Source organism: Puntigrus tetrazona, chromosome 22, assembly GCF_018831695.1.
Source record: "Puntigrus tetrazona isolate hp1 chromosome 22, ASM1883169v1, whole genome shotgun sequence".
In the NCBI taxonomy this organism is placed as follows: domain Eukaryota; kingdom Metazoa; phylum Chordata; class Actinopteri; order Cypriniformes; family Cyprinidae; genus Puntigrus; species Puntigrus tetrazona.
In genome coordinates, this window is record NC_056720.1 from 11,232,068 (window position 1) to 11,249,876 (window position 17,809).

Below are 17,809 nucleotides of genomic sequence, written 5' to 3' on the forward strand. Positions count from 1 at the left end.
TAAGCAACAAGTCATTTGGCAAGATTACTTTTCATGTTTCACAAGCTTCGCGTTTTAACAAAAACAAACATTTGTTGTTGTTGTTTCAAACCTCGTTGGTGAAACTCATGAGAAGTTGAGATTAAGGTGGCTTTTTGAACATTCAAAAATACAACAATGGCCACATTTCAGATTGAGTTGTTTGAGGTGGCAGAGCCTTGCTCTGTTTTTTTTTTTTTTTTTCTTTTGTTTTTCAAACGGTATAACATTTAATGTCATGGCTGCTGATTTGACCACAGTGTTCCTGTGACCTTTTTAACAAGCACATTTTGTTGCAGTACAAAATCAAGCAGAGCGAGAAAGGCGTCAGAAAGCTTCTTTACGGTCTCGATTGTACCTTTTAATGTCCCTGACATCGGTTTATGTGACAAAATATGTCTTATTTAGTGTCGTTTACTAATATGCATAGTGGTTTTTGGTGTCGTGTTGTTTATACAGTGATTCAATGAACACATCTTTGCGTTTTTTTGCAAGTGCCACTCTTTTGTTGCTTAAAAAACGAATCGGGCTGGCTAGAACTTTAACCAAAGGTTAACTTCAGTTGCTCTTTTGTTAATGAATTACACGGTTTCCGTTTCACAAGTAACACGTAATAACTGTTGTTCGAGCTTTGAATTCAAATGAGGAATGCGTTTGTGCGTGTTTTAATGCTGTGCTATAACAGTCTGTTAGAATGAAAATATACGCTTTGTGCTCTCAGACGTGCTAAATGGCATTCAAGATCAGATTCATGCCACCTTTCCGGAACTCTTAGCAGCACAAGCTATTAGCATCATCGTTTTGATATTAGAAAGCGCTTAAGTTTATAGTGTTTAAGCATTTTGCAACTTCGCAAATATTGACGATTGTATATGCATTAGACCAGAAAACCGGTAACGTGATTGGGCATGTCAGGGTAGGAGGTGTGTGTGTGTGTTACTGGTGTGGTTGGAGTGGTTTCTCTCACTCTTTGAGCTCAAACTTCACATCTCTTGACTCTTACAGGCTTTTACTCTTCCCCTACATACAAATAAATAGGTTTACATGCTTGTTTTGTGGCTTGATATAGAGCTGGCATTACAATCTGCAGCAGACAGCACTAGATTTGGTGAGTTTGACTGTCTTTCCTCTTTTTCCGTCTATTTTTGAATCTTTAATCTCCACGTATCTATATTTAGTATAAACTTTAATAGTGTTTTGCGAGCAATGTTTTATATGAGGATGTGGTGATTATGTGTGACGTGTAGAAGATGTATTTTTATTTTGTGGTATTGTAAGGAATGCTAGTATTAATACAGCGTCTTCATCCTTGTTGACCACAACTTTTTTAATGTCGTGAAATGCTTCAGCAGATAATGAACTCACTGCAAATGTCACCTGCTGGGTGCTATTGATCTATTTATGTATGTGACTTACCTGTTTGAGTATAGTTTTTTTATCAGATTAAAAAGGAGTGTTGTGTTTTCCACTTAATGTAATATTTAATGTAATAAGTATTCATATGCGTGCACACACACGCATAAAATTTAAGTGGGTTACTTAAATTATAAAATGAAATGTTTCTTTATATTTATATTTATGGTAATGTATGAAGTTAGTTTAATGATAATGATATATATAGAGAGAATTTTTACGTTTTTTGCCTTTTGTTTAAAAAAAAAGTTCATAAATATGCCTCTCTAAATTAAGCATTCTTTTAAAGAGGGTAGGGGTTATGAGTGCAATTGTGCATATATATATATATATATATATATATATATATATATATATATATATACACACACACACACAAACACACACACACACATATATATATTTATATCTTGCATTTTGAGATTTCACTGTATGAAAATGATGAACCTGTTGATGAAGATCCCATCTGCATAGTTGAGTTTAGAGAAGCGTGTCACGTTTTTTTAATCTACATAATCTAAGATCTGTGATTTAAATTAGAATAGACAGGTGCATCCTATTGAAAAGTGAAATATGGAAAAAGGATGAGAGTGCTCCAGGACTAAACATTTATGGCTCCTGGAGGAGAATCAGAACCGTAAATGAGTGAAGTAATCTTGTTTTCTCTTTTTCCTGATTCTATTCACTTTTATGTTCTCCTCTATGGCTTTGTTAGTAACAAAGATATTGATCCATACCGTGACCCTGCGCATGCACTCTCGCTAATTACAAATGGTCGCGGTGACCCCGTTCTTGAAGCTAAAATTACCCCAGCTCGTCTTGTATTGTATGTAACAAATGGAAAAAACTAAATCTGCACAGCACCTCTAAGAGGTCACGCGAGAGCTGTTGAAATTAGGAAAGTGTAACGCTTGAAAAAAGGCACTTGTGAGTCACGAAGCAAGCATGAGGCTTTGTCAACGCCACAAAACTGAGGTTTCCACCAAAATAGTCTGTACACATAGGCAGTGCTAACGGAATATAATGTATTTTAATGCTTCCTGTTTATTTGGCCTTGTTGAGTCTTTGCATTTACTTTTGGGCAGTTGTGGAAAAAAAAAACGTGACGTCAGAGCAAAAGGAAGAGACTATTTGTCAAACATGCGCAGGGTCTTGCGCAAGTCCTGTGAATTTGACTACTCTGATGTTTTCCTGACTTCGACAGCGAGAGAGAGCTCAGAGAGGGTCTCTGCAATTGTTTTATGATCCGTACTGCAGCAATATGAAGAACTCTGTGTGAATAAATGAAGAAGCCAGTAATGCTGTTGTTGTGAGGTATTTAAAAAGTTAATTTATTCTGTTAATGGATGTAAATGATGCTTTGACATCCTCCTTTAAGTCCTCATGAATGTCTTTATGATCTTTATTTTCCTCTTTAATTAATCATTGGTGTCTATAAATCTTAAAGAACACTATCATTAAAATTTTTCTTATTGATCTCAACTGTACAAAAGTGTAATCTCAAAAATCCCAAGTGTACATCCTTATCGGTAACATGCTATTTCACGTTTTTAAAGAGAGTTCACCCAGAAATGAACCTTTATTAATTCACTCTCGCATATTTATTTCTTTTGTGGAAGACAAGAGATATTTCAAAGAATTTAAGAGCACAACTTTGGACCCTACTGACTTTTAATATATAAAAATTGGTGAACTGTCCCTTTAAGCTCTTTAAAAACATGTGTACCTGTAAAACATCCACTATAAACGTAGCAAGTTATAAGCGATGGCTAGAGATTGCTGCCAGACAATGTAGCTAAAATATTCACCAGGAGAAAATATCAGAGCTATACTATCAAGACAAACCTCTGTCTCATGGTGTAATCAGTGAGTTGTGAAATTCAAGCTCTACTAGCCTCAGCGAACACAATATTTTAGATTCACACCAATATTTGAATACTGGGCTATTTGTGGGGATGCTAAAAAATAGTTTTGATAGCACCACATTGTCTACACCTTACAGAAGAGTTTCCCTGCTGGGATAGGAGAAAGTATGCACAACATGCATCGCCTTTAGGTGCTAAAGCTAGCTGTGGGACTGAATGGGGCTGTGTGTATCAGATTGTGTGTAGGTTAATAAGTGCAAGATGCTGTAAGGAGGTACTCAGGCAGATGTGCATTAGCTAATGTTGCTTGGACGCAGCTGGGTTGGGCAGGGCTAATAGACGGACCATAACACTATGACATCATCAAGAGAGTGGGGGGAAGCTGGGCTGAGAGAGAGGGATGGAGGGGGGATGAAAAGGAAAGAGGGAGGGATTAAGCAAGCCACAGTAAGGGACAGAGCAACTGTCAGAAAGCAGAGAGAGACAGAGAGGACGCAGGGCTAGGCTCAGTCCGCACAGAAGCTTGCAGATTTCTCCTTTGCTGCCACTGCATCTTTCCTTTTCCCTTTCCCTAGCCATCCCCCTTCCCTTCCCTCTCCCCCTCCCACTGTCCTCTCCGCTCTGGACCGCTCCACCGGGCATGCTACTTAAGCCAAAGTATGGCCGCTTCCGGAACGACTCTGTGACCTCCTCCGACGACCTGATGCAGAGCCTAGCCATGAGCGGGAAGGTGGTGGCCACTCCGGTGGCCTCCTCGTCCACGCCTGGCTTGGAGCTGCCACCCCTGGAGACCGCTGCCCTTCCTCCGCCTTCGGCCCAGGTGCTTGCCGACTCGCCCGGGCTGGACGGAGAGCAGGACGGCACCACCACCTTCTGCATGCTCATTCCCAAGATGCCCCAGTGGAAGTTCTCCAATTCGTTGCTCAGCCGCAGCCCGTCCAATAGCAGCTCCAGCTCCAATTCCAGCAAGGATTCTGGCAGGGCGCCTCCGACCGATAGTTCCCCTGCTGGGGGGGCGACTGCCGCCGGTGGTCCTGTGGCTAGTCTTGCAGCTGTGTTCAACTCCTGTGACCCTGTTTGTGTGGGCCCATGTTCCCTGCAGGCCTCCAGGAGGCAGAGGGCCAGTCCGAGAGAGTCCAGCGCTGGGGCCGCAGAGGGGAGTCCAGGGGGCTCTGGGAACTTCAGGATGAGCCGGAGGACCAGGGTGGAGGGAATGTGGCTGGGAGATAACTTCACCCAGAAGGGCAGCTTCATCAACAAGCCCTCGCAGGGGTGGCTGCACCCAGACAAAAAGATCAACGGTACGGGAGCTTCGTACATCGTCAGGGTGAGTCCCCTCGCTTATCTCGAAATCTCAACATGCTTTTCCGGGTAGTGTTGTTTTGCAGGTCTGCAGCTTTGTCAATAGTCAGCTCTGTAGTATTATCGATAGTCATTCATTTACATTCACTGCACCTTCTTATGCAGCTGTGAAGAAGCCGAGAGCAATATGACTCCCCTCACAGCTTATAAACAACCGCAACATCTTGTCCTCTCAGAAGCTGAGTTCAGGCAAAACTGCTCATGAGATGAGAACAATGGTGCTCTATTCAGTGTATTGGTCATGTCGGGGTGCAGTAGCTTCAGGAGAAAGGAGGAATATATAATTTAATCCAGATATATTGCTTTGTGTGGTACAGCGACTGCGTCAGAGCAGGAGGCAGGCGTGGGTAAACAAACTGCAGATGCAAACAGCTGAACTAGAATTGAAGGGAGGCGGGAGGCGATGGGGGGGTCTCATTGTTTATGACTGAAGATGATTGATGGCTGTTCGTAAATTTAACACACGATCCCAAGACGTACTTTTGTGCAATTCCTGAATTTCGGACCCCTTTTGGGGTCGATATAGATTCTTATTTGCACGTTTTCTCTTAGGAATAATAATCAAATTGCAATTAAAGTTAGCATAGTATGCTAATATAAAGGCATGCCGTTTAATATGGCCATTTCAAGCTCATGCTGAGTATAAAAACTTATTCCCAATGTATTTGATTCTTTGTTTATGTCAGCTGAAGTAAAAGAGTCAATAAAATTGTGACAAACGCTAACCAAAGACAGCTACTTTTGCAGTTTGGTAGATAGTTTTGGGCACAAGCCAATATCTTTAACTCTGCGCTGCATTTTGGTCAATCAAGGGTTACAAATCTTAGCAGACTATTTGACGTCAATACCAGCGATCCTCTCTCAAGCCACTTTCTCACCCCTCCACCCGTCTACTCTCATCCACCCCTCCGTGTGTTGTAACCACACGGCCCTCTCTCAAACAGCCCAGACTGAGCCTGCGCACGCTCCTTAATTGCATTACACAGGCACCATTCATTCGTTTATTCAATTACATTTAATCACAGTCATTTGTATCACATGTGTTGTGGAGGAAATGGGCATGGGGGGGCTGTTAGCCAAATAACACCGTGGCACGATGGTACACCACAAATAAAAAGGTTTTAAATCAGGCATACATTTTAATGTATTGTTCGAGCTACTGTGGGGATAACATGCTAGCAGCTAGATACATAAAAGCATTCAAAGTGTCAGGTTTTTTTTGTGTGTTTTTCAAATATTTCAGTGTACATTGGTTGAGTATGCAGTACTAGGCAAAATTATATAAGACAATGACAAACTTTCTTCTAATAAATAATGGAAGACTACAAGAAACAGAAATTTAAAAGCAACCCCCACAGAAAATTACACATCCAGCAAATATATTTTTGCTGTGCCTTCCCTGTCATAGAAATTATATATATATATATATACACACACACACACACACACACACACACACACACACACACACATATATATATATATATACACACACACACACACACACACACACACATATTTCTATGACAGGGATGTTTGTGGAAAGCTCTGCAAAGTGTGTGGTGGCGTTTTTTTGTTTTGTTTTTTGTGAGGAGAGCATTAATTTATCACGCAGTTTAAGGGCCACAATGAGGCCTTTGAGGAGAAGAAGAGGAAGCAGAAGGGTTTCAGTAAAACAAAAAGGAAGAAGTCTAATCACACTGATTGAACACTTCCCGCTGCCGACAAATCTAGTTAAGATGTCTGCAGTAGCTCACTTGGAAAGAAATGGGCTATATAAGCTGTTTAAAAAAATCAACCGAGCAAAGCTTAAAGGTACAGTACATCCAAAAAATAAAATAAAGAATTCTTTAGTTCGTTCACTGTTATAGCTTTCTTTCATCTGTGGCACACAAAAGACAACATTCTGAATATTTCTCAGTGGTTTATTCATTCGTTTTTTTGACTGCATTGACTTTCAATTTATAAACAAGCTTAAAAATATCTGTGCGAGTGTGTGTTCCAAATAAGAAAGAAGAAAGGTTTCGATCAACATCTGAAAATGAGGGAATTTTCATTTTTGGCTGCACTTTCCCCTTAAAACAAAAGGGGCGAGTGCAGAAAATGCGAATGTAGTGTTACAGGGACTAATTTATATTCATATAGAGCGGTTTTAAGGTCATAATCGGTTCTTGGGACTTTCCCAAAGCACTCTTATATATATATATATATATATATATATATATCTGTTGAAGAAGAAAACACAGATGATGTTGATTTCAGGAACAAAAACATCAAGAACTTGTGTCTTAGATCACTCAGCGGTTCATTACCTCACTTTCATGATTTTCTCTTTTATATGTAACATAAATGTCCATACACCGGAAGTCAATGGGTTCCGATGTTGTTCGGTTGCCAGTGTTTATCAAAAAAAGTCCACTTTTGTCATGAGGGTGAGTAAAAAAAAATGACTGAACTGTCTCTTTAAGTCGGTGATTTACTCCTGACTGTGATAACTGTAGGGTAATCACTCTGACTCAACCGTAGGCCACACGATCTGTGCTTTGGGTCGAGGTGGGTGTAGGCCTCCGAAATCCTTTTCCAAGCTTAAGACAACAAAAATGATCTGGGGTTACCCTCCGTAAGCATCCTTAACCACAAACACCGTTATTCAGACATATGTCGCATTGTCAGTGTGGGGGTGGGCATCTCACACGGTGTTCCTGCGACGCTTTTGAAGGCATTAGTGACTAACTGCCGAATGGTTATTCCCCTTCACCTTCACTTGAGCACTTTACACGTCCCCGAAGGACCAGACTGCAGTAATACCTCTTGCCCAGTCCACCCCCACCGGCCATGATGCGGTTATTGCCGTCAGTCTCCTCACACTTCGCGGTAATTACCTTCCCCGGCACAGCCATTATCCCGTCTTTTTCAGAACCGCCGAGAACAAGCTGTCTTGCTGAAATTACACGTTTAGCATTTATCTGTAATTATGCAACGTGTCCAACGCCGCTGCTGTGAGTCCTCTTAAACCGTCCTTGTGTTTGTGAGGGAAAGAGAAACAATTGTTGCTTTTGTTTTCAGCAAGTAAATCATGGACTCTGGCTCTTGCCAACAGAAATTAGATACATATTTCCGTGAAGCAATGATGTCCTCTGGGAAATTAAAACAAATTATGTATAATGAAAGTAATGTGTGTCATATTGGGTTTTTTTTTTTTTTTTGCAGTACATGGGCTGCATTGAGGTTCTGAAATCGATGAGATCTCTGGACTTCAGTACTAGGACACAGGTCACAAGGTAAAGTGTTGTTGTTTTTTTTCGTTTTGTTTGTGATGTTACATTTTAAAAGTTTCTTAGTTGTTCACATATACCTCCCCCCAAGTGTTGTCATTTTGGTTCATTCTGCTTATTAATTTTTTGTTTTGTTTTTTTAGATTTAGATTTTAAAGCATACTTTTTGTTGTTGTTGTTTTTTTTGTTGATGTAATTTTTAATTAGAACCGAATCAGTTTCCATACATTTTTCCAGAATTTTTTTATTCATTATTTTTTATTATTATTTAATTTTCCGATTTTCCATGTTTGATTTTGTTCTTAGTTTGCTCTGTTTTTTCTTTTCTTTATATTATTTTCTTTTTGTTTATTTTATAATTATGCAACTTTTAGCTTAATTTGTATTTAAATTGCAGTTTTATTAATTTTATTGATATTTATTTGATTTTAATTAAAATTCTTATTTAATTAAAATTCTTATTTTTCTAATCGTTCCACACACATTTTTTTTTTGTTTTTGTTTATTTTTAAAATCACCAATATCACAGCTTTCATGTTAGTAATTTGTTTAGCTTTTTAGAGAATGATTTGGTATATTTTCTGTTTCTGTATTGATGGATGGCGTGATGAATTAATTGTGACCATTATGTTATTTTATGAGCGACGTGCTTTCCCCAGAAACAATAGATTATCACTTTGCATCTCTTGTTTTGCGCCACACCGTTCTTTTGTCTTCTGCGTGCAAGTTTGCATTCATATATCAGCTTGCTAGCATCCGTTCTTACGTGTTCATGTTTATTTGTATGTGTAGAAGCATGTGCATTCTTGTAGGGGGCGGAGCTCCAGATTCCCGAGGGCAGCAGCGGAGTCCCTCTCCCTGCCCTCGCTCATCGATCATCAGTAACCCGAACCCCGTGGCCTTCGATGGGCTTAAAGTGCAGATAGCACAGGCGAGATGGAGACGGAGTGATACAGCCATGTATTATTAACGACTCCCACTAATGACTGAGGAGGTCCGCTGGGGCCTGAAATGATGCAGATTGCACGGGGTGGAGTTAGAGATGATAAACACGGCGGACCGGAGAAGAGTGATTGTTCTGAGTAGAGGGCGGCAGTCTATCACGACGTTATAATGGTTATAATGGGAATGCTTGGAACAGGCTGCGTATTTAGCCAGAATCTATTTTGCAGGAGAAACGGGCGGCTTGGAAATCAGCTGATCTGCGGCGCTCCGGGGGAAAGAGGGAGTGTGGGTGGGCTCTCTCATTTGTCATTGTCACGCTGCGTGGCCAATGAGCGATTTTTAATAATATCACACACACACACAGGCGCACAATCCTGCAACAGAGACACCCAAATACAAACGACACTATGAAGCGCGCTGCGTTTATTGGAAACATTCCCTGGAAAGTCCTTCGCTGGGACAGTTGGCGCTTTTAAAATATTAATGGGTTATTTGATAGCGCGCTGGTGTTTGGAAGTCACTCAGTGCGCTGTTGACCTCGTAACCCGTGCGTCGCTGCGCCAAACTGCCATTGATATGGTTTCAGAAATGACATTTTTTGGGTTTAATTACTTGTGTTAAGGCATCCATTACTACTCTTTACGTTTAGGGGATTTCATCAGTTGTAGATTTTAGTATTTTGGATTGGTTTTGTTTTGCTATGTTTTGTTTATGGCAAGGTATTTTTTCTGTGTGTATGTTTTGTCTTTGGGTTTGTGTTTTCTTTTTAAATTTTTTTTTTTGATGTGGTTTTATGTATTCTTTGGTTTATTCTGTTTGCTTTGTTTTGTTTATGAAACAGCGTTTATTTATTCATTTATGTTTTGCCTTTTTGTTTTTTGTTTGTTTTGGCTTGTTTCTTATTTTGTTTTGATGATTTGTTTTCTTTTGCTTGTTTAGGTTTGTTTTGTGTTGTTTGTGACGGTATTTTTTTCTTTATTCATTTGTGTTAGTTTTGTCCTTTTATTTGTTTTTGCTTTCTTTAGTTTCTTTGTTTTTTTATTGTTTGTTTTATTTTACTTTTATGTGGTTTGGTTTGTTTAGCTTCTTTGCTTTCTTTAATTTATGACACAGTATTTATTTATATAGGTTTTGTCTTTGGTTAGTTTTTCGTTCGTTTCTTTTTGCTTTACATTTGTGTCCGCTGTTTTTATTTTATTGCATTATTTTGTTTTGCTGTATTTTTTTTTATCCATCAAAATATACAGATGGGGACCTGTTTGTTGACCTGGTCTGAATAAGCATCACGCTTGAGCTCAGACTCATTCCTCATTTATTTTCACACTGTTCTTGCCCTGAAACACCTGACCAATTATTTATTAATAATTTATTATTCAGAAATGTATTATGGGTTATTCAGATGTTTCAGATTGTGAGATTTTTATAATACTTTCCTGTGTGTGTGTGTGTGTGTGTGTGTGTGTGTGTGAAAACACAGGGAGGCCATCAACAGGTTATGTGAAGCTGTACCTGGAGGAAAAGCTGCCTGGAAGAAGAAAGTAAGAGAGAAAAGTGAGGTTTTTGCCTTAAAAAGAAAAAGAAAAAAAATGTAGTGACATCCAAATGTTTCGCCCATTTTAGACCACCAATAAAACCCTCCAGTCTATCATGGGGAAGAGCAACCTACGTTTTGCTGGAATGAGCATCGGCGTCAACATCTCCATTGATGGCTTGAGTCTCCTCGTCCCCACCACAAGACAGGTGGGCCTCGTCCCTTCAGATCATATCACAACAAAACTTTTCTCACTTGTGTAGCTCTGGAAAGTCTGATTCATTTGAGTAAATCAGTTCATTTGTATTAATAGATTCAGATTTGTTTATAAATGTTTCACTGATTTTGAATTCCTCTGAAGCACTGTAGTAAATGTTCTATGTCTTGACTTTACTGCTTAAAGTGTCAGCTCTCCCAAAAATACAAATGCAGTCATTAATTACTTACCCTCATGTCATTTCAAAGCGGTAAGACCTTCATATTCAAAACTCTTTTACAAATTGTGAGAAAGACTGACCCGGAAAAGATCAAATCGTTGAATTAAAGTAATTTATTTTAGTTTTCTTTGCACACAAAAAGTAGCTTTATAAATTTAAGGGTGAAACGGTGTTGACTATTTTAACATTGTCCTTACAAACTTTCCGAGACACAAAACAGTTTAATTTCAACTCCCTTGCTGCCTATCGAGGGTCAGAATCCTCTTGGATTTCATCAAAAATATTTTAATTTGTGTTCTGGAAATAAACAAAGGTCTTACATTTTTGAAACTACATAATTACAGAGTTTGTATTTTTTTGATGAACTAACCCTTTAAATTAGGATGTTTCTAGTTTTCCGAGTTATACGTTTGTTGGTTAAGTCTGACCTGTTCATAATTTTTAGTAAATAGTAAAAAAAAGGAAGATATTGGGCCTTTAAGTAGCTTCAGAAGTCTTGTAGTTATTATTTTTAAATGCTAAATATAGATTTGAATTGAAGACATCATCATCTCTCGCTCCTCTCTTTATGTAGGTGATTGCCCATCACCCCATGCAGTCCATATCTTTCGCCTCTGGTGGAGACTCGGTGAGGCCTCTTCTTACCCTTTCTCTCTACACTAACAAACGCCACCTGATTCTCACTCTGATTTCCTCTTTTGCTGCAGGATACACCCGATTATGTTGCTTACGTAGCCAAAGACCCCGTCAATCAAAGAGGTATTTTATATTAATTATTAAATGCTTACGTTAAAGTCATGTTTGTATGTATTTTATATATACATAATATATTTCGTTAATTTTAGCTTTGGTTGTTCGTGCATATTATGCACCGAATCCCGTTTCCCTTTTTTTCGGATTTTCCGTTTGGTCGCATGCCATTTCGGCTAGATTTCTGCCATGCGAGCAATGTCACCTTTTTCTCGTCTCTCTAGCGTGTCACATCCTGGAGTGCTGTGACGGTCTGGCTCAGAATGTGATCAGTACCATCGGCCAGGCCTTCGAACTGCAGTTCAAACAGTACCTTCACAGCCCGCCCAAAGCCATCCCCACCATGGATAGGTGAGATTCACGTTATTTTGCATAAACTGTTTGGGTTTCGAAAGCATCACAACACGAAAACGATGGTAGCTCGTTCACCTGCAGTTAATACCGAGCTTCATTTCTGAGCAGTTTTCGCAAGGTTGAAACAGGATACACACGGCTTGTGTTTCATATAGCCATCCTGTTTTGATTCCAGGCCGTTATTTAAAGCTAAATTCATTTAAGGAGCTCTCAGAAACCACACGACTGCTCAGTGTCACGTCATTTAATGGATCGTTTCTTTCCTTCCTTTCTGTTTCAAATCATCGTTGCAGCGTGCGCTTTCTTGACTTTAATAAACAAAACATAGTGGGCTGGCACGCTTAGACCGCATCCTAACCGAAACAACAGCTGTGTGTGCTGTTAGCACGTCGCTAAGCTAACAATGCCAAACTCTAAATATAAAAACGAGGTCCATTTCTGATTGTGGCAACGTTTAAAGCACATCTCGCACAAAAGCCACTTTTGTGTTGATGGTTAATTTGCTAAGTTCACGTGATCGACTTCGTCCTCACATTGCTAATAAAACGACTAGATTTTGCTTACTCATAACAACAGTAGATGTGGCCTATGGCCTCATTTATAACCGTTGCGTAGGCACAAACACACAAGCCCAAACTTTTTTCCTGGAGTGATATAAATGAATGAAGCGAAAACTGTGCTTTTAACTGTGCTAAAATTCCATGAATTTAGACATGGATCGTTTTTTTAACGTCTCTATTGAATTCGGTGTCGATTACCCGGATTGAGTAAATCTAATGATAATAATACCTTACTGTACAACTGCAGCTGCTTACGTGGACGTGTTGATGTCGTGTGAAAGCATCTCTAAAACATTATGAAAAGTACCGCTGTATGCTGTTCGAAGGATAGGCAACTTGAAGAAAATGGTTACGATTTCCATGTTTTCTCTTTAAAACACTTAGTGATGCTGTCAGACAATTTTATCAGCGAAATATTTCATATTTAAGGTTTTAGCTTTTTATTTTGGTTTTCATACTGATATGTTTATTTTAATACAAAAATTAGATGATTTTTAACAGTAAAAATGATGTATGGCAGAAATGGCGTTTATAGTGCGTATATCATATTTCCTTAATGGACCTTTGGCGATGTTAAACAGCATCACGTGGATGGGAATGTACATGGAAATGATATGCAAATGAGGCTATAAATGGTAAAAATAAGCTCCATATATGGTTATTTCTGGGAGGAGTCTGGCGTGCGCATGGTTTTATAAATCTGAAAACATTTGTGCATACGTAAAATCTAGCTTTTGAGCGCATGCACACTTTTTGGGTCAAATCTACAGAGAGTTTTATAAACATTAATCAAAGCACAAACAAATATTAGGTAATATTGTCAATCTTTAAGTACATGTTACCAGATACACTGTTTTCTTTCGATCCATTTCAGTACCAAATGATTTATCTATTAAATATACATTTACTTTTCACTGATCTCTAAGATGCTAAATACACGCTTTATTTAATGGTTAGGATCATACGAACAGAAGAGTCGGCGTGGGGTGAAGATGAGGAGTCTTCTGAGCACGATTACTACAACAGCATCCCAGGAAAGGAGCCTCCTGTGGGGGGAGTGGTGGACTCTAGGCTCAGGCCTCCTCCGGGCCTACTGGGTCACGTCCATACGCAACCACAGAGCAAAACCTCTCAGGTAAATTTATTACATAGACTGTATTATAGATGCCTGTGGATTTTTGCTGCTGTCTTTATGAACAGCAGAAAGTTTGTGGTTTGTGGAGACACTTCCTTAAGGTTGGTCTTAATAAAGATACATGAGTGGTGTTAGTTAGCGTAACGCTAATGCCTTCAGCTGAATAGCTGTTTATGAACACATAACATAACAAATATGACATTTGTTGGAAATGAGCATTTCAGTTATCAATGCTTATTTTTTTAAATTACTTAATGTTTTGAATTCTTTGACCTCTTGACCTTTCAAACCATTTATCATTATTTGCTTTAAGTATCTTCGGCACTGCCAAAAAAACAATATCTATCTATCTATCTTCTAAAAAACTGACCTCAGACCTGTGCTTACTTTTTCAGATGGGGTCACCGGCCAAAAGAGATGCAGGCAGCCTCCCTTCCGCCCACTTGTGTTATGAAGTACACTGGGACACGGAAAACAGCAGCAGCTCAAGTGAGACGCCTGGTGGTTAATCATCAGTATTACTGGACCCATCAATGCCAATGAAGATCATTAGTTAACCGGTTTAGTTTCCTTTCACTATTTCTCTAGCTTTGACTTCCGATGGTTACCTCCGAGCAGACGGTCATCCCACAGGCAGCCGAGATTACGAGGAACATCTGTATGTAAACACCCAGAATCTGGACAACATGGAGGCCTCAATGGACGGCCGAGGAGGACGCAGATCTGAGAGTCCAAAGAAAGACATTTTTGATATGAGTGAGCATGTCCACCACGAATGAGCATGTCCACTGCATTCTGATTCTGTATGTTTTGACGAATACGTTAACTACCCCTTGTGCTGCTTTCAACGCAAACAGGGCCATTTGAGGACGCACTGCGTCTACACGAGGCTGGAGGAGTTTGTGTGTTGGAGGACAAGTGGCCGAGTCCCCCGCGGCGCCGGGCCCCCGTCGCCCCCACGGAGGACCAGCTGAGGCGGGAGATGTGGTACCACGGCCGCATGAGCCGCAGGGACGCAGAGAACCTGCTGGGGCGAGATGGAGATTTCCTGGTGCGGGACAGCGCCACTAACCCGGGCCAGTATGTGCTGACGGGGATGCAGTGTGGGCTTCCCAAACATCTGCTATTGGTGGATCCTGAAGGAGTGGTGAGTGGTGCTTTTCTAAGCTCAGTTTTTCTAATGTAGATTTTGATGAGGATTCAGTCTGATGTTAGAACTGGGTTTCTAAGAACTCACAAAGTAATCAATGAAGCCCCTAAGTTCTCTTGAAAGAGGATTGGGGTATCTCTTACAGGTATGTGGAATCAAAGTACATTTCACTATTGATATGAAAGCAGTCCAGCCGTGGATAAGTTGCCTGATAAGTTAATGACTAATAATTATTGGCTTGATTGTCGTAGTTAGGTTCATGATAACAACAAATAGCATTAATAATGTTTTAGAAAAGAATGCAATGACCAAAAAAAAAAAAACAACTTAAATAAGCCAGATTAAAATAAAAGTAAACATTAAAAACAACTATTATTTTATATATATAAATAAAATATCCATATATAAAATTTATAGCCTTTTTCATAAATAAAATGATTCACGTGTTTTGATAAATATATTAAAATGTAATAATTTAACAAAGTAATAAACAAATAAGAAAACTGATATAAGTATAAAATAAAATGGAGAATATCTTTATTATTAATAATAATAATAATAATAAATGCTAATTAAAAATAAAAGTGGACAAAATAGGAAAAATGCTAAAATGATTAAATTTGATATTTGAAAACATTATGAAAACATCCTTAAGCCACACCAGTTCCCATTTTCCTCATTTTACCTTGATTGATTTATTTTTCATTTAACTTTTCATTAGGTTCGGACTAAAGACATGCTTTTTGAGAGCATCAGCCACCTGATCAACTACCACCTGACCAACAAGCTGCCGATTGTTGCAGCAGAGAGCGAGCTACACCTCCAGCAGGTGGTCTGCAGAAAGAAATGACTTTCATGTTGAAGCCCATATAGAGTATATGGTAAGAAGTTCGCAGCATTTTTCTACAGATAATCAAAGCTGTTGGTTTGGGTAATTTATAGTTTATGTATTGCGTTTTGTTTTTTTTAGGGTGGAAGGCCGTCCCCTGTGCCGCCAATCTAGAGGCCCCACACTATTGCCTTAAACAGACTCTGAGCTTCCACTGGGACTTGTGGGATATCGCTGTTCCTTAGGCACCGACCACAAACAGCTTTCGGCATGTCTTGCTCAATCCAACCCTTCTTCAGCAGAGAAGACCCCAACTGAGAGTTTGGCATTGGGAAATAAAGTGCTCGTGAACACTTTTTCCCAGCAGACTGTTCTTGGCATTGCCTGTCAGAAATGTGAACTTGTGTGAAACACATGAGACAAACCGTCTTCTTCTCTTCCGTGACATCCATACGAGCGCTCGTCGTCAGTGGGCTGTTGTTTCTAAATGTGATGTATTCAGTAACCGTGTCTCTGCTCTTCTCTGATGGTCACCTCTGAGACTCTGGACATCATTGTGTTGTGCTTACAAGGGTTTGCTCTCAGGATGCAGTATTTGTTAAGGACGTTATATAAAGCTCATAAGCTCAGTCGCTCTAATGCCGTCGTATTAAATGCACATGTTTAATTTATGAACTCAGGACCAAACGATTGGGTCATGCTCATGTGATATTGCCCTTTTTTTAAAACCCTAGTGATTCACATATGCGTTATACTTCACAAATATTCCATTTCTCTGTTGTGTTCAGTCACAAACAGATATGTTTTTTTTAAAGGTGCATTTAGTAGTTTGGTGCTAATAAAATCAGTTTGCTCATTTCACATAATTCGGTTCGCCCTGTGTGAATTTGCATCTATTCGCTATTGTCGGTAATCAATTTTACCTAGAACATTTTGATGCTAATTCGCTAATGCATCCCTTCGCTAATTTCGTTCATCATTCGCTAATTGCTCATCTTTTTGCATCCTTCACACAAAATTCTACAGTATTTTGCCGAATAGACTCTAAAATCTGTACAACCGAATTAAAAAAACGAGCGCAAACATGGCTGAACGTTTAACAGCATGTGGCTTTGGTACTTAAAAGTACACAAAAATCTAGCTAACTACTGAATGTACCTCACCTTTTTTCTGTTTGTCTGGGCACAAAAATCAACCACAAACTTTTTTTTTTAATACATTTCAATAAATAGTTCTTAATGTCAAACGATCTTATTTCAACTTAAAAGCTGCTTTCTGGAGAATCGTCATTAACTGAAACCTGCTAATTATTCTGGTTATATAAAAAGGAGAGTCTGACTCAGTACAGTGTATAAAGAATCACGTTATTTCCCCCACTACCCAAAAAGAAGATTCCAGTGCCTTAAAAGTAATTATGTTTTACTTCAAAAACACCCTTCCACTTACTTAGGGTTTATGCATCCTAGTTTCTGTTATTAAGGTCAACAGCTGAATGCGTAATAGCAAAGCATGCTACTCTTACTATTTCAGCAATATTAGAATATGGCAGAAATAGAAAGAATAGCTAGGGTTTATCTAGTTTGCATATTTTAATTAGAATCAGATAATAGATGCTGTAGCCGCACTATTTGGCTTCAAAAAGCATAACATGAATCACAGATATTTCAGAAAGCATACTTACAGGGCTCTTGCTTCAGCCTAGCAACAGACATTGAGATAAATGTGAATTCTAGCAGTTAACTTTCCAGATATTCTAGACCTCATCGCCGCCACCAAAAAACACTTTATTTTCTCAGGATGTTGTTTCTGTATGCTCTGATCTAAAAGCATTCTCAATAAAACTGAACAGGAAGGGAAAAGTTAAAGGAAACGTTTGGTCTATTTTTAAAGAAACTGTACTCCCAAAATGCAAATGTTGCCATCATTCTGCATATGATTAGCAATGTTGGTCACGAATCGTATGGAACCTGTATTGTTTCTTTTTTAAACAGAGGGAAAAACAATACAGGTTCAGCTGGCAACATATTTGAATTTTGCATGAAATATTACTCTGATTTCAAAAAGAAAAGAAACCTGTACTGTACCACGTTCTCAGTTATTTGTGTTGAGAGATGGAGAGATGGTGGAGGAGCGAGACCTGAATACCAACTGAGTTTGAAATAGACAGATTACCTTTGGTGTGCTA

At 39.1% G+C, this 17,809-nt stretch overlaps 2 protein-coding genes across 7 annotated transcripts in view; one reads left to right on the forward strand and one right to left on the reverse strand.

Moving 5' to 3' along the window:
• The window catches only part of LOC122327734 (CUGBP Elav-like family member 5), a 1,183,696-nt gene that overhangs the window by 764,941 nt on the left and 400,946 nt on the right, over positions 1-17,809 (reverse strand). The gene's annotated exons all lie outside the window — the stretch shown is intronic.
• shc2 (SHC (Src homology 2 domain containing) transforming protein 2) lies at positions 668-17,489 on the forward strand. 4 transcript variants are annotated; one of them, XM_043223260.1, is made up of 14 exons: positions 668-1,126; positions 2,147-4,623; positions 7,869-7,939; positions 10,356-10,416; positions 10,499-10,618; positions 11,421-11,474; positions 11,554-11,605; positions 11,821-11,947; positions 13,468-13,645; positions 14,041-14,134; positions 14,234-14,401; positions 14,503-14,792; positions 15,517-15,676; positions 15,766-17,489. In XM_043223260.1, the coding sequence occupies exons 2-13, from the start codon at positions 3,937-3,939 to the stop codon at positions 15,643-15,645; spliced, it is 2,031 nt and encodes a 676-aa protein (XP_043079195.1). In that variant the 5' UTR covers positions 668-1,126; positions 2,147-3,936; the 3' UTR covers positions 15,646-15,676; positions 15,766-17,489. The 4 variants fall into 4 exon arrangements, with proteins under 4 accessions (XP_043079195.1, XP_043079197.1, XP_043079199.1 ...); XM_043223262.1 differs by having other exon boundaries at positions 2,636-4,623; XM_043223264.1 differs by having other exon boundaries at positions 675-1,126; positions 4,399-4,623.